This window comes from Nannizzia gypsea, genomic scaffold, assembly GCF_000150975.2.
Source record: "Nannizzia gypsea CBS 118893 supercont1.1 genomic scaffold, whole genome shotgun sequence".
NCBI classification, from domain to species: Eukaryota; Fungi; Ascomycota; class Eurotiomycetes; order Onygenales; family Arthrodermataceae; genus Nannizzia; species Nannizzia gypsea.
In genome coordinates this window covers 3,359,081-3,373,770 of record NW_003345201.1, presented here as the reverse complement: position 1 = coordinate 3,373,770, position 14,690 = coordinate 3,359,081, and the positions used below count along the sequence as shown (strand labels likewise).

The 14,690-nt window shown below is 47.4% G+C and overlaps 7 protein-coding genes across 7 annotated transcripts; 5 read left to right on the top strand and 2 right to left on the bottom strand.

Annotated features, from left to right (window-relative positions):
• Positions 1-188: 188 nt before the first annotated feature.
• Positions 189-1,194, top strand: MGYG_01235 (hypothetical protein; the record flags this gene model as incomplete). The annotated part of the gene is made up of 2 exons (XM_003177103.1): positions 189-932; positions 1,000-1,194. 2 exons carry the CDS (start codon positions 189-191, stop codon positions 1,192-1,194), a joined length of 939 nt encoding a protein of 312 aa, XP_003177151.1.
• Positions 1,195-1,977: 783 nt separating this feature from the next.
• Positions 1,978-3,804, top strand: MGYG_01234 (AGC/RSK protein kinase; the record flags this gene model as incomplete). Its single annotated transcript, XM_003177102.1, has 1 exon — positions 1,978-3,804. One exon carries the CDS (start codon positions 1,978-1,980, stop codon positions 3,802-3,804), a length of 1,827 nt encoding a protein of 608 aa, XP_003177150.1.
• Positions 3,805-4,307: 503 nt separating this feature from the next.
• Positions 4,308-7,268, bottom strand: MGYG_01233 (hypothetical protein; the record flags this gene model as incomplete). The annotated part of the gene is made up of 1 exon (XM_003177101.1): positions 4,308-7,268. The coding sequence occupies one exon, from the start codon at positions 7,266-7,268 to the stop codon at positions 4,308-4,310; it is 2,961 nt and encodes a 986-aa protein (XP_003177149.1).
• A 497-nt stretch (positions 7,269-7,765) lies between these two features.
• MGYG_01232 (HEC/Ndc80p family protein) lies at positions 7,766-10,040 on the bottom strand (the record flags this gene model as incomplete). The annotated part of the gene is made up of 2 exons (XM_003177100.1): positions 7,766-9,925; positions 9,996-10,040. The coding sequence occupies 2 exons, from the start codon at positions 10,038-10,040 to the stop codon at positions 7,766-7,768; spliced, it is 2,205 nt and encodes a 734-aa protein (XP_003177148.1).
• A 509-nt stretch (positions 10,041-10,549) lies between these two features.
• MGYG_01231 (peroxisomal membrane protein PEX14) lies at positions 10,550-11,880 on the top strand (the record flags this gene model as incomplete). The annotated part of the gene is made up of 5 exons (XM_003177099.1): positions 10,550-10,579; positions 10,645-10,651; positions 10,717-10,963; positions 11,028-11,112; positions 11,167-11,880. 5 exons carry the CDS (start codon positions 10,550-10,552, stop codon positions 11,878-11,880), a joined length of 1,083 nt encoding a protein of 360 aa, XP_003177147.1.
• Positions 11,881-12,231: 351 nt separating this feature from the next.
• Positions 12,232-12,822, top strand: MGYG_01230 (hypothetical protein; the record flags this gene model as incomplete). The annotated part of the gene is made up of 2 exons (XM_003177098.1): positions 12,232-12,288; positions 12,532-12,822. 2 exons carry the CDS (start codon positions 12,232-12,234, stop codon positions 12,820-12,822), a joined length of 348 nt encoding a protein of 115 aa, XP_003177146.1.
• Positions 12,823-13,173: 351 nt separating this feature from the next.
• Positions 13,174-14,486, top strand: MGYG_01229 (hypothetical protein; the record flags this gene model as incomplete). Its single annotated transcript, XM_003177097.1, has 3 exons — positions 13,174-13,553; positions 13,652-13,971; positions 14,047-14,486. The coding sequence occupies 3 exons, from the start codon at positions 13,174-13,176 to the stop codon at positions 14,484-14,486; spliced, it is 1,140 nt and encodes a 379-aa protein (XP_003177145.1).
• Between the last annotated feature and the right edge of the window lie 204 nt (positions 14,487-14,690).

Here is a 14,690-nt window from a genome sequence, read left to right as displayed (position 1 = left end):
TATTTTTATGTATTTAGAGTGCTTTGATAGTTACTTGACTCCATCGCCCAAGAGTTGTTGACCATGCTCAATTTTCTGTTTTCACATCTGTTAAATATATGAGTAGGCACTAGCTGCTGAGTAAATAACTCGGCTTCGACAACTACGCACGGTAAGTAGCCCAAGCCTCTATCAGCCTACATACAGCCATGGCATACAACAGCAATATACCAAGAACCATGGCCAAATCACGATGTGATTGCATACAGCTACGCGACGTCCAGCTTCCAGTCCCCGTATACCTGCAAACAGATGCCTGGAGACGGATCAACAAGCCTCAGCCAGCTACCTTCTCTGTTCGCATCTCCTACCCCGCCGGCCTTATCTCTCTCGCCGCAGAGAACGACACAGTCGGCCACACTCTCAACTATGGTACTCTATACAGATCAATCGAGTCCGCAATAATATCCAGCAACAAAGATGCTGTCCCTGACGAAAACAGAGATTATCCAACAGCACGCCCTTCTCATAGCAAGGACATAGTGGACATTGCCCTAACTATAAGCGACGCCGCATATAAAGTCCTCTGGTCCGAAATCGATTCTACAAAACGCGATAAGAATGATGCTATATTCAATGATAGCTGGTTTACGGAGAAGAAAGAGGAGATAACGGTGGACCTGCATCTTCCCAAGGCCATATTACGCGCCGAGCGGGGGTTGTTTTGTACACTTGTTACTCGCGAGAGACCGGCTAAAGAAGAGCGTTGTTCTATGGAATATGACTTGACTGTGAGAGTCGAGGGGATACGATGTGCTTGTATCATTGGGGTGAATCCTCATGAAAGAGAGGATAAACAGATAGTGGAATTGGCCTTGACTTTCCGAGAGAGTAGATCCGAGACGCGTATGATACCCAAGGAGTATCAGACCATGGTCTCCACGGTAGCTGAGGTGAGTTTTGTTCTCTGTTGTAGTCAACTTATACGTATGATGGTGCTGATATAACGCTGTTTCTTAGAGCATTGATAAAACTTCGTATGAAACTGTGGAAGCACTTGCTACGCATGCGGCGAAGATTGTGCTGGTGCAGTTCCAGCTCGATGAGGTGGCTGTTAGAGTCGAGAAACCCAGCGCCATGGCCTTTGTAGCGTTTTCTGGCCTCGAGATAACGCGCACTGCCAGCTTCTTCGGCGTCTCTCATCCACCTGCATAAGGGATCTTCGAACTCATCTTTTTCCCTTTTCGGCCATTTTTATATCAATATCATGTGACCTTTAACGGATTAAATATTAACCGGATTTTGCCCTCAAACTAACCAATCAGAGCGCGCCGATTGATTGCATGTGGCTGATTATCTAATCTGGTTTTTTGTTGATGCTTGGATCATTTTTCAACCTCAAAAAGCGAGAAAGCGGCGGATTATCAGGAAAGAAACAGAAACAAACGACGAATTGGATATTTTTACGTATACTGCAATTTATTGACCAACACTGCTACATCTATGGGCCTGTCAAGAAACTCGCTATATATCGATCCTATTGTACTTGGCTCCGGCCTAGTATTTGTTGCCGCTCCCGCTATCTCAGCCTTGGTTGATAACGTCTGCACAGCTCCAGTGACCCCTCGACAGCTCAGAATTCTCGGAACAGAGGTGGATAGGGTGGTTTGGCTACCGGTGAATGGTCCGTCCTGAATAAGGGCGGACGGTAAACTTGAAGATTAGCAAGCGGAACAATCAAGTACATTTGCGAAATACTTTGAAGATATAAAGGAGTTGGAGGGCCATTCACACGGCCCGGAGTCAAAAAGGTGAAGACCGCCGTTCTAATATATCATTTTGTCAGGGTAAATGCTAATGCTTGCTTTGTAGTGACTCTAATCACCGTTAGCCACCACCCACCCTCAGCAGGGTTTCTGCTGTTGCGGGGGAGGTCTATCTCATCGCCGTGTCAGTCAGGAATTGATTCTACAAAGAGCCCACGTTATTTCGGGCTACATGGCGAGACAGGTTCTGGAGAGCGATCTGCTATCTCTTCGTCGTGCGGAGAGCAATAGTTCTTTATCACGATGGCAACCTCAGGAGGAATTTGTCGTTTCTGACGTCTTTACGCCCCAAACACCCGAACCGGAACAGGCTGATGAAGCGGACCTTGGCCGGTCCTGGGCAACGGTGATCAGTGAGAGGCCAGGTACCACGAACAGTTTCCGCATGGTTCCAGGCGATGTGAGCCCTATGAGACCAAATCCTCAAAAAGGAGGCTTAAATCCCGTCAAGAAAAGAAAGAATAAAAAGAAGAAGCCCCTGAGGAATACAAGCGCTGTCTCTCGCGTTGTAGAGGCCCCCCAACCTGGCTCTGAGACCCCGCCGGCTTATTTCAAGGACGGTCGTTCATCCATCTCCCCACGGCTTCGTCCTGTCGGCGCGGTCAGAAATAATTTCGAATCTAGGCCTCCTTCATCGCATGGGATTAGTGCGCTTAGCATTCAGCTGGACGCACTTAATGTTGGATCTCCCCGCCCTTCAGGCTCTGAGGCTAGTAAGAAAGGGTCGGAAACGTCAAGCTGCGGCAGTGTAATCTCAGAAAGTGACCAGACTGAGATTCTGACTACATATGAAGTTCCTTTGGGAGATGATTTTGTCAGCCTTGACCTTAATAATGAAGCACCCAAACCCACGGATGACAATGAAAAGAAGGCTGTCCTTAACCGGAAGATGACGGCTTCTGATTTCGATTCGCTAACCTGCCTTGGGAAGGGAACATTTGGAACTGTCCTTCTCGTCAAGCAGAAGGCTAACGGGGCCTTGTACGCACAGAAGCAGTTTCGTAAGGCTTCCCTTACCGTGCATAAAAGACTGGTGGAACAGACCAAGACGGAAAGGGCTATATTAGAGAGTGTCAACCGACACCCTTTTGTCGTCAAGCTGTTCTATGCATTCCAGGACCATGAGAAGCTTTATTTAATCCTGGAATATGCGCAGGGCGGCGAATTATTCACTCATCTCGCAATGGAGCGTATGTTTTCTGAGGAAACAGCTTCTTTCTATATGGCAGAAATGGTGCTTGCGCTCGAACATTTGCATTGCAATATTGGTGTTATCTATCGCGACTTGAAACCCGAGAACTGTCTGCTGGACGCGGATGGCCATCTTCTCCTCACGGATTTTGGCTTAAGCAAGGTTGCTGTCGACGATGATGACCGGTGCAACTCTTCTCTCGGCACCATAGAGTACATGGCGCCGGAAGTAATCATGGGCAAGCCTTATGGCAAAGCTTGTGACTGGTGGTCTCTGGGAGCCTTGGGCTTCGACCTCCTCACGGGCTCGCCACCCTTCAAAGGCAATAATCATGCCAAAATCACAGAAAAGATCTTGAAACAGAAACTCGCACTTCCGTATTTCCTTGGACCCGATGCTAAGGACCTTCTCACCCGTCTACTCCGCAAGGAACCGCAGAAACGCTTGGGATATCATACATCCAAAGACATCCGCACTATCAAGTCTCATCGATTCTTTAGGAAAATCGACTGGAAGGCCTTGGAAAAGCGTGAATTGGAACCTCCAATCAAACCTGTGGTGACGGATCCAGCCCTGGCCGAGAACTTCTCCCATGATTTCACCTCATTGCCTCTTAGCCCTGTCGTAACGACGAAGTCCGGACCATTTGCGCGTGCTGGAGATGCGATGGATATTGATAGCGATGGAATCACTGATAGCGAAATGGGAGGTGTCCAGGCTTCTGAGGATCCTTTTGGTGGTTTCAGCTTTGTCGCGCCGAGTAGTCTCCTTGAAAGCGGTCTCGCTCTTGGGAACATGAAGTGGTAAATGGTTCAAATCCCGTCATGCGAGACGGAGTCAGCAAAGCTGATGCGCGTTTGCCGCTTGGGGTATCTTTTCTCTTTTTGAACAGATTTGTGGTAGCCCATAGTGCTGTTGTTTGCACCCTTTTGGGTATTGTTTTGTTATTTTCTTTTTTTTAGTTGAGATAGTTGTTAACCACCGATAAATTGATGCGTTGGACGGGAGAGAGCTTTTATATGGGCTTGTTAACACGCTTTGCTATTTATTACGTACGAGGCTTTTGATAACAAAGATGGAACCTTCTAGCAACATTACTAGGCCATATACACCGCAAGCCATATACACCGCAAGTGGGAAGCGGGTTGCGAAGCTAGGTCGAGAGATTAACATAATTGGTGGAATATTTATTTGTCTCTAATCTATTGATACAAGGGTATCTGCTTAATATACATATGCTAATGCCTCAAGGTGATATATTCTGGATGGTACGGGTTTAAGGCGTTGGTGTCTATTCAGATAACTTCTTATTAGGGGGTCGGTAATGGTGTTCCCGCCAAATTGGCTTGTTTTCGAGCAGGATATCCGTCAAGCTCTCTATTGATCTCTCGAGAATCAAGACCAAGGCGCTCATATATCCTAGCACACCAAGCTAGGATACGGTCAATGTTTTCGGCAGTGTATTTTTGCGAGGTCAATGGTTGAACAGCAGGGCTGGCAGAATTATGTCCAAGCTGACGGAGATATTTTTGCTCATCGAGTGCTGCGTTGGCAATGATTCGGATTGTCGTAAGGTCTGGTATAACCAAGGAAGTCTTTTTTGGATAGATGGATCTTGCATTGAAAGGGAGGCCGGCCCGTATTATTTGTTGCTTGCGGTCGCGAAATGTATCAAAGCTCAGCAATGGATCAATACAAACCCGATCCCATAGGCGTTTTCCAGCTAGCAAGCCCTGTGTATCGACAACGGCAGTGAGGAGCTGATTGAAGGCGTTAGGGGGAATGCGGTATTCAGGATCGTAAAGGCGATCCCACTGCAGTTGTACCTTGCGGCAAATTTCAGAGAGCCTGCCAGAAATAGTACAAAATACATAATGTAACCGATTCAACATAGCTTCAGAAATATGTTGACCCTTAGCATAACTGTAGTGTTGGTTAAATTTTCCATTCAAGAGATCAATCAGAAGATTGCATGCTAGATCTAGAGTATCCTTTTGGCTTTCAACAGACGTAGATCTAACCTTCGGTTGATTCGTGCTGGATAGCTGATACTCTAGCCGTATTATCACTGCTGCAAGGGACGTTATGTTCTCAATATCCCATTGTAAAAGCTTCGTGTCTTGAAGGTAATGGAGCAGCTCTATGGCGCCTTTGCAGTCACACTCCCCAATTCGCCAATTCAGCAAGGCAATCAGTGTTTGACGTTTAAGAGGGGGCTTAAGCTTCTTAATAGTCTTAGAATAGAGTTCACGGTTTTTCGTTGCAGTTGCAAGCCGGATCAGAGAGTCCGTAATAAGTGCGCCTTCACGGGTACGGGATGTTGAAATTTCCAAGGCTTTTGCACACGAATGCGTTACCCAATCCGCAAGCCGATACAATCGAGATGAAGTTAGAGTATCAAGAAGTAGAGCCCACGAGACTGGTGGCAGTTCAAGGTGTTCAGATTGAGCTTTATGTCGAGCCATTCGGGACCGGCTGGCAGCTGTTTGATGGACCCTAGGTGCCATGATTAGGTATTTTGAATCTAGAACAGACTCGCGCATTTCAAAAACTTTCGCCGGATCGACTTCTCCCAATAACCGCCCAAAGATATCAATTGTCCCCGAAGCACGACCACTGGAGGCATATATATTCAACATGTATTGGTACAACCCCAATACTACTAGAGAACTAGCTGGGCTGTACTCCTGGGGGCGAGCATTTTCATACCCAGGCCCTGAGGGGTTGGTCAAATGTTCTGCAGGATGGATATACGAGGCGTGGTTAAGCAGTAGCTCTAGTGATTGGGGATCGATTTCGGGCGCAACAGCTCCAGCCTCCAGGATTCGGACAATCATATGCGTGAGATCTTCCTGAGAGAGAGACAATTTGTTCCTACCCAGAAGTGCACGTAGAAGGCCTAACCGGGTCAAGACATATTTGAGCGAATCTCCTCGACCACTAGCCGTACCTGCATCGAATTTGAGAGAATTTATGAGTCCCTCCATGACGGAACTAACCACTTCTTTGGTGATTGTACGTTCCCCCATTCCAAGGAACGGACGATCTGATCGATAAGCAAAGGGTTCATCCGAAAATACTCCACACTCGGCCCAAGTGTCGTACCGGTCCATTTTTAAGGGATCAATTGGTCCTTTAGATCGATGTAGCGCGGCCCAGCTATGTATATTCCACGGTTTTGAACAACCACGGGAAGTGTGTAGTATCCACGCGGCCTCTGCCGTGTAGCCTCCTTCAACACAACACCAAAGAACAAATTCGAGCCATATTCCCAAGCCAAGCTGTTTTGAGTTGAATTTGAAAGACGGTACACTGGGTGTGGAATCCGACTCCGCCTTGTCAACACTATCCTCCAAGGCCGCTGCCTCCAAAGCCGTCTCGGATAATACGCTCATTATGGGGTATGAGAGTAGCTGGATCCCTGGAGGCCGATTTGGCAGGGTAGGGTCGTAGTTTGAGACGTATTTGTATACGTCAGAGGGTATCATGTCAAGATGATGAAGGCGGGCAACAACAAGGTAAAAGTGCGACATAGCTACATGACTCTCCGTTGCGGGTAAATCCGATGCCTCAAGGACAAAGGCACCTAGGCTCTGCCAAAGCTCACTCATTGTCTCGGCTCTTCTGTCCGACTTTCCCAGCTGGTTCTGAAGCATTGTCCCTTCAAGGTAGGCTTTGAATGATGAAACGTGTCTGCCATTGTTGTCAAGCTGGATGCCACTAAGTTCAGTGGTTTTCAGTTGATCGCCAGATAAACTGTCAAACGAGCCCAAACAACCCCAGGCTATATTCGAAGGTAACCCTTCTCCCCGAATAAGAGCCCGGTTTTCACTTGCGAAATCCAGGAGTTTATTAACTATTACATGAAAATCATGCCATCTCCCCAGTTTAAACCCAAGTATAGTAAGGAGGTCAAACCCTAGTTGTTCCCGGGCTTGATATAAAAGCTCCAAAATCGCTTCACAGTCTTCTTGCTCGCTCTTTTGCCCAGTCATAGAGCCCTTATCCAAATTCCGCCGGGGAATGTATTTTTCTAAACTTTTTATCCATTCGGACGGATCTTTTCGTAGCCCTGCGGGAGGGATAGGGTATGGTTTGCGGTTGGCCGAGTCCGATCGATGCGTATAGTTGCGCCGCGTACTGTGAAATGTAGAACGGAGTATTTCGGGTAGAAGCCGGTATGGCGTTAACGGTAGATGAAACGCATCTCTCCGGGCTTGGAAAAGGCTGTGGCCCAGGAGTATCCTTCGAGGAGCCAGGCAAATGCGCATGACACGGCTGGAGATTGATCATGGAGGACCTTGAGGTACTGATAAAATAGCGAGATCGGAGTTGCGTGGCGGTTGCATGTCTGGTCCAGGATATAATAGCTCAATGCCCACAGATTAGATGCCCTGCGAGCATACTGAAAAATAGGTTGACCAATTCTCTTGCGGCACTGAACAGCGTTGTACACAACTTGAGCTGCTTCAATGTTCTCTGAAGAGAAAAAACCATGCAATGGAAAAATATTGCTTAGTCAGCACATCGTCCAGTCAAAGCACAGGGGGCTACCAATGTGATTATTATATAGGCTAGATTCTTCAAATGCAAGACGATGCTCCTACTAGTATATACAGAGAACAGACGCTGATCCGTACTCCCACCGGGGGTTTCTGGCCATAGACCCAATTCCGACGACCCTGAAAAAAAATACCTGCGCCAAAAGAATGCTCCAAGCCAACATCAATCATAAAACAAACCACCGTGTCAGGGAACCCAGCTGTATTTATTCATCCTGGGGACGGTCTTCCTGGCCTCCCTCAGCGAGATCCTCCGCACCTAGCTCTTGTTCAACTTCATCTGCAACGAAGCTCTCATAATCTTCCAGCCCCTTTTGCACATGAACCTTAAACCTGATAACATCGTTCAACATACTTTCAATTCCAGTATGTAGCTCCTCGCGCAGTGCATTTGCGCGCAAAACAAGTTGTTCATGCTCAATATTGGTATTCATTTCCCTCTGCTCCATCAACTGAACGCTTTCGCTAAGGCTTGCACGCATTTTGGCGAGCTCCTTTTCCATCTTTTCAATTTGAGCGTCAGACGCTAGCTTCTGAGTCGATGTTATTTCTTTTGTCTTCTCGAATTCCTCTTCTGCGGCGCGGCGTCGATGTTCTAGAGCTTCCACCTCGCTCTTTTTCTCATCCATGGCCTCTTTAATGTTTTCAAGAAGATCTCGTCTGTTCATATCTTCATCCAGCGCAATCTTTCGTCGTTCGTTGATTTCTTTGCGTAGGGAAGTCAGATGATTTCTAACCACACCACGAAGATCTAGGTTAATGAGATTTGTTGGGTGATATCCCGTATTCGCATCAGCAAGTAACCTGTCGCCTTCTGAAGCAGCGTGGCTTTGAGACATCCCAAGTTGTTCATTGATATTAAGGAAGAGCTCAAACTCGATCCCTTTGGCGTTGGCTGTGGTGGAAGGAATAAGGCCCGCTTGGTAGGCTAGGGAATTGTATGACTTGGTAACTTGCTCCAACTCCTCCAGTTTCAAGTTGGCTTCCGATTCTTTCTCCATAACTTTTGCATGAGTCTCATCGAGCCTCACTAGGATATCCTCCACACTTTTCTGGAGCCTATCTCGCTCTGTACTCATGCGATCGATATCCTGGATTGTAATCCCTCGTTTATCAACGCTTGACTGCAGACTGATCCGGTCATCTTCGGTGGTTTGGAGCTCTAAGTCTATTTTCTCCAGTTCCTCCTCTAAGAATTTGATGCGGTTTTCGTACTTATCGATTTTCCCTTGAACGTTCCCATTGTAGTCTTCAAATTTTTTCTTGTCATCTTCCAAAATCTTGAAGTGTTTATCCAGCTTGGCAATGTCAGGAGCATTCTTTTCAAGTTCTTCAAGCTGATCTCGAAGTAAACGGTTCTCCTCCTCTAGTGCCTGAAGCTCTTGCACGTATTTCTCATTTGCCTTCTCGAATTCTGCTGCCATGGTTTCAACATGAGGGACGAGTCGCTGCTCTGCTACTTCGTCATCCTCGTCCTCACCACCTTGTAACCAGTCATGGTATGCGCCAGATAGGAAGCGGAAAATTATGCGATCACCAGTCACATCGACACCTGCCTCTGCGCAGGCATAGTCGTATTGATCTTGGTAATATCGATCTAGCATTTGAGCTAACTGCATCATCCAGTGCAACACACCCAAAAATGTGTACCAGTTCGTGCCTCCAACTGCAGCAATTTGTGATTTTGTAATATTCTTTTCATAGGGGTAGCGCAGTTGTTTTAAAATAGGTGGAACCTCAGTGTCGATATTCTTTTGAAACCGGTAGCTAGGGTCGATCCTCTTATACAACCACTGGAAGATGTAATTAAAGTCCTTCTGGGTCGGTGATTTCAGCGTATTCTGAGTTAAGGAATGTTTCATTTCCAGCTCAAAGTTGTTGCGCGTTAAATATTCCAAAATTTCCTGGCTAATGCGCGCCTGGAAGCCCCGGTCCCTCAAGGGCCGAGGATCTCGTGGCACGCCCGCGGGGATGGACCCCTGGACAAAAAATGATTGATGGGCAGCAGTAGGGCCCATTGACGGGCGCGATAGGACACTGCTCCGTCGTTGTAGTTGAGGTGGCGGGGGAGGTGCCATGGACATTGGCGCATAGCTTTGACGGCCAGCATTTGCGCTGTGGAGCACGTTATGGGACACAGAACGTCGAACGCTTGATAGGCCACCATCTATACCATAGTTTCCACTGCTTGTAGACTGTCGATGGAAAACAGGCTGCTGAGGCCGGCTTAGCGATGAGACAAGAGAGGAGGGCCGGCCATGTTGAGACGTAAAAGGCGGATTCTGTAGATTTGCAGCAGTACTAGTTCGCTTGAGCGCTGAGGATGGCTGGGGGATTGAGGTATAATTCTGAACGTTCCCCAGTGTCTACAGTATGCAAATTAGTTAGAAAGTCGTCCTTCAAAGGTCCATTGGTTGGTGTAAACTGGGGGTGTACCTCTCGCGGTCTTCGGACACTGAAAAGCCCAGTATCCTGCGCCATGACGATGCGACAAGGGCTCGTTGCTTTGTGCCAAGCAGTAGCTAGAGATGTAAGAGAGCGTCACGGAGTAGGAGGCAACAGCAACAGCAAGTATCGGACTTCTACAGTAGCTATCCGTTCAGCGCCTGTATCTCTTCGAATATCGTTGATAAACAATCGTTCAATCAACCTTTCTTATCTTCTTCTTTGGGAAAAGTAAACAAAGTGAACAGCCGCGGGAAGCCTTGGCTATACTATCCCGTATTGGGTATAGTCATGGCCTACGGAATATCAAAGGGCCGACTATCACGGGACCGCGGCTTCAACCTCGGCTCGACAGGGAGAAAGAAAGCTTGAAAAGAAAGAGCGACATCTCGAGATTCCGGGGGAGAGAGAGAGAGCAAACAAGAGGAAGACGAGAAGCACGCCGCTGCTGTCCCATCATATCTCCGTTCCGCAAGGTCTCTGCTTATACTGCCGCCATCCACCAGCTGAATAGAGAGAGATTCTGAACTAACTACTTTGGCGACATGGCTCGAGAGGAGCTGATAACGTCAGCGGTAAGTCGGTTACCGCATGTCCTGGTGCAAAGTACTCTCTGCTAATGACATCTGTTGCGCGTTAGGTTACTTGTACGTTATCCATCGTCTAGTCTGTTGATCGCCTACCTGCATGCTTTGTACTTATATGTCTACAGTCCTCCAGGATCCCTCCGTCTCGTCTGCGCCTCTAGAGAAGAAAGTGGCATTTCTGCAGTCCAAAAACCTAACACAGGAAGAGATCGATATAGCTCTAACTAGAAGCGGTTCTTCTAGTCCACCCACACCTGCTTCGGAGCAACAGAGTCGTGCAGTTGTTCCGTCGCCAGCTCCATACCGGGCTTCCCCAAACCAGGGCTATGGGTATGGACAAAGTGGTCAATGGGGTTATGCAGCCCCTCCGGAGTAAGCAACCAATCCTATGTGAAATTGCTTGTAGCTATTTGGCTAACAAGGGCCCGTATGTTAGGCTCCCGAGGCGTGATTGGAGAGACTGGTTTATCATGGCAACGGTAATGGGCGGTGTTGGCTATGGTCTCTACTTTGTTGCAAAGGTACGTAAATCAACTGAACTAGTCTTCAACTGTTAATATTAATTGTCATTTTAGCGTTATATTTCACCTTTAATCGCGCCTCCTACGTCACCCCAGCTTCAACAAGATAAAGAAAATGTAGACGAACAATTTTCTCGTGCATTTTCTTTACTAGACCAGCTTTCTGCGGACACTGCTGCTCTCAAAGCCGCCGAAGAAGCCCGAACGACACGACTTGATACTGCGCTCCGTGATGTTGAGGAAGTTGTTCAGGAACTCAAAGTTTCCTCACGGAGACGTGACGATGATACTAGGCGCATTAGCGAAGAAGTAAGGAGTTTGAAAGATGGGATTCCAAAGGCTATTGAAGGAGCCCGTGAAGGGAACGAGAAACGGCTGAGGGAGCTCAACTCGGAACTAAGGAGCCTGAAGGTTCTCCTGACAAACAGACTGGGCTCTAGTGCACCGACCCTTACACCTAATAATACCGCTACCACGAGTACTACCACCCGACCAGAGGTAAACGGAGCTGCTTCTGGGCCTCAACAAACCTCTTCTCCTGCTATACCAATCCCTGCAGCTGCCTCTATACCAGCGTCAACTCCAGCCCCACGGGAGCGTTCCGGCAGCCCGTTTTCCCAGCTTGGAAAACCAGCAAGCATTCCAGCTTGGCAGATGGCTGCTGCTAACAAAGCTAAGAGCGCTGCAGCTTCTCCTTCAGTTGAAGACGCAAAGGAAGAGACTGAAAAGGCCGAAAGTAACCAGCAGTCTGCGTCTACCGCCAGTTAAAAAATAGTCACTTCTAAAACCTACTTGCTCGCCAGCACTACCTCAATCATCTCCTTTTGACTCGCCGGTTATTTAGTGAATATTGCCTTTTTTTTCTTTCATCCTTTCTTTGGGAATGCTGTAGGAATGGTTGCAGTCTTTGCTTTTGCAAGATAGGAGAATGCTTAATGGGATATATATACGTTGGCACCACGATTTGTTCTCTTATGTACTTTTACTCCTTTCCAAACAAGCTCATATCATGTTCATCCAGTGTAATTTACGCCTCTCAAGATCTAAGAGAAAAGTATTCCGTACTCCTAGACTTCACCAAATTCTGTTATGAATCCTTGGGTCGTATGGTGATGGAACATGGACCATGAGACCATCAAACAGAAAAGGCCTATCTGCCTTACATCCTCTGGGAACGTAAGCAAGACGATGTGAGCCGTATAAAAAAGGATAACTAATCTAACATAGCGAGGGTTACCAAATAAGTGAGCTCTTAGCAAACATAATCTTAAACTACACTATCTATGATAGACTCTTGCTGCGTGGGAGGACCTGATTAATACTATTACTACACGTCTTCCCGAGTATTCTTCTAAACAAGATACCCAGACTGAATCGGAAACATTATCTTCAGAGGACAGAATACCGCCCTCTATATAGGGGCTCACTCGTGGATTCCTACCGCGTGCATCAAAACCTCCTTTTAAATATATCGCTCTTGGGCTATCTGTCTACAATTATAGTGCCCCACTACCACCAATTCCTATGAAAAGGGGGGATATGATATATGCCACACCCTACAAGGAGATTTACGGTGTAGTGTATCACAATTCTACCATTCTATTCCCCTTCGAGGGGTCAGTGAGAGAGGAGGTTGCTGGGCTCTGGATTCTCCCTGAAGAGGACTGGGCAGATTCCATCCGTCTGGTTCTTCCATATGAGCTGGTATGACGTTGATGCATGCTTCAATTTTCCGCCACACGTAGAAATTGACCGCTAGACGGTCGAGCCCTACAATACTTGGTCCTCCTTATTCCACCTACCCCGTTTTACTCTGTATTCAATGATTGTAACGAGAAGATGCCGTATCAATGCCACATGGCAGACTAACTAGAAGTAGTTTAGCTCTTCCCCGGCCTTAAAGTCTGAAGAAGCTTAAATTCATCATTATCAAGATGCATCTCGCTTTAATTATAACGTCTTGAACCAGAGAAAAAGAGAACGCTCCATAAGGTACGACTACAGTTGGAGATGTGATTTTCATCATTATTAGTATTATTACCGAATATCCAGAACGCTTGAATGTCGCATCACGAAACGTCCATTTCCCCTCACGACCGCCATCGTCATCGCCGTCGGCACCATGACCACGATCGCAGCAACCACCCAGTTTCCATAAGGGCCGACTCTCGATCACGTTCACCCACCAGAGAGGGTAGCTGCGATGGCCGACATAGATATCGCCGCAGCAGGCAAGAGGACGCCAGATCGCACCGACAGCAACAGTCATCTGAAGGCCCAGCAGCCGTGCTACCACTAGGTGCTGTACCGCTTTCAAAGCGCGATTTATCACGGTATAAGGCAATGTTTGGAACATATTTGGATATCCAGAAAGGCATTTATATAGATGACCTTGACGATCGTGAGCTTAGGGGAAGGTGGAAGAGCTTTGTTGGAAAATGGTAAGGAAAATGTCTAGTCAATGCTATGCGGGATACCTTTGATCTCGTTCTTTTCATTATACCGTTACATGCGGGTCCTAATAGCTAACATGACTGAGGAACCGGGGTGAACTTGCAGAAGGATGGTACGACCCAGCAACGCTTAAGAAAGCGCTGGAAGGAGCATATAGTCGCAGTTCTCCTGATACCACCGTCCACGACCCTCGGGGGAGACGAGCTTCCGCTTCGTATAAGGAGGAACAGCAGAACGCTGCTCCCAACGAATATCATCAACAGGGAGAGCAAGACAAGGGGGAAGAAGACGAGGAAGAGGAGGAAGAGTCTTATGGGCCACAAGCGCCATCTTCTCACCGTCAACTGTCGGGCTATCGGCCTGGTCCGAAAATTCCAACTCTAGCGGATCTTACTATCAAACGAGGTTTGTAAACTAGTCCTATAATAAATTTCCGGTCGCTCTCTTAAGTCGTTTCACCCATAACTAATCTCTCCACAGAAGATGAACAATTTGATCTCGAACAAGCCCGTAAAGCCAACAAAGCCATTCGCAAACAAGAACTCAGCTCTCATAAAAGCGAACTCCGCAAGATAGAGGACGAGATTGCACCGCGAGCAGAACCAGGGTCCCGAGAACGGCTTCTGGAAAAGAAACGAGAGAAATCAGCGTCGAATCGCCAGTTCGCCGAGGCTCGTCGCGGTGGTTCACCCGTTGAAGCAGTTGCGGATGCGGATCTTATGGGAGGAGCGGAAGGGGAGGACGGATTTAAGAAACTGAAAGAGAAGCAAATGCGAAAGAAGAATGAGCGGGAGCTAAGGAAAGAGGAAATTTTGAGAGCCAGGGCTGAAGAAAGAGAAATTCGACTTCGGTCATATCGGCGCAAGGAGGACGAGACCATGGACTACCTCCGCGCCATCGCTCAAGAAAGATTTGGATAGTTTATCGGCCTATGATTTGCTCTGGTATGCCACGCATAGGAGCATTCAAAAAGACTACCGTGTTTTAAGTTAAGAACTATAATTCAATCTCATTTCTGATAGCGCTAATTTATAGACCCCCTTTTATGACCCTTCAACTCCTGGCCGCAGCAATGAAATATCTTTTGGGCGATATATATACATGGGCATGTCTATATCCTCGAG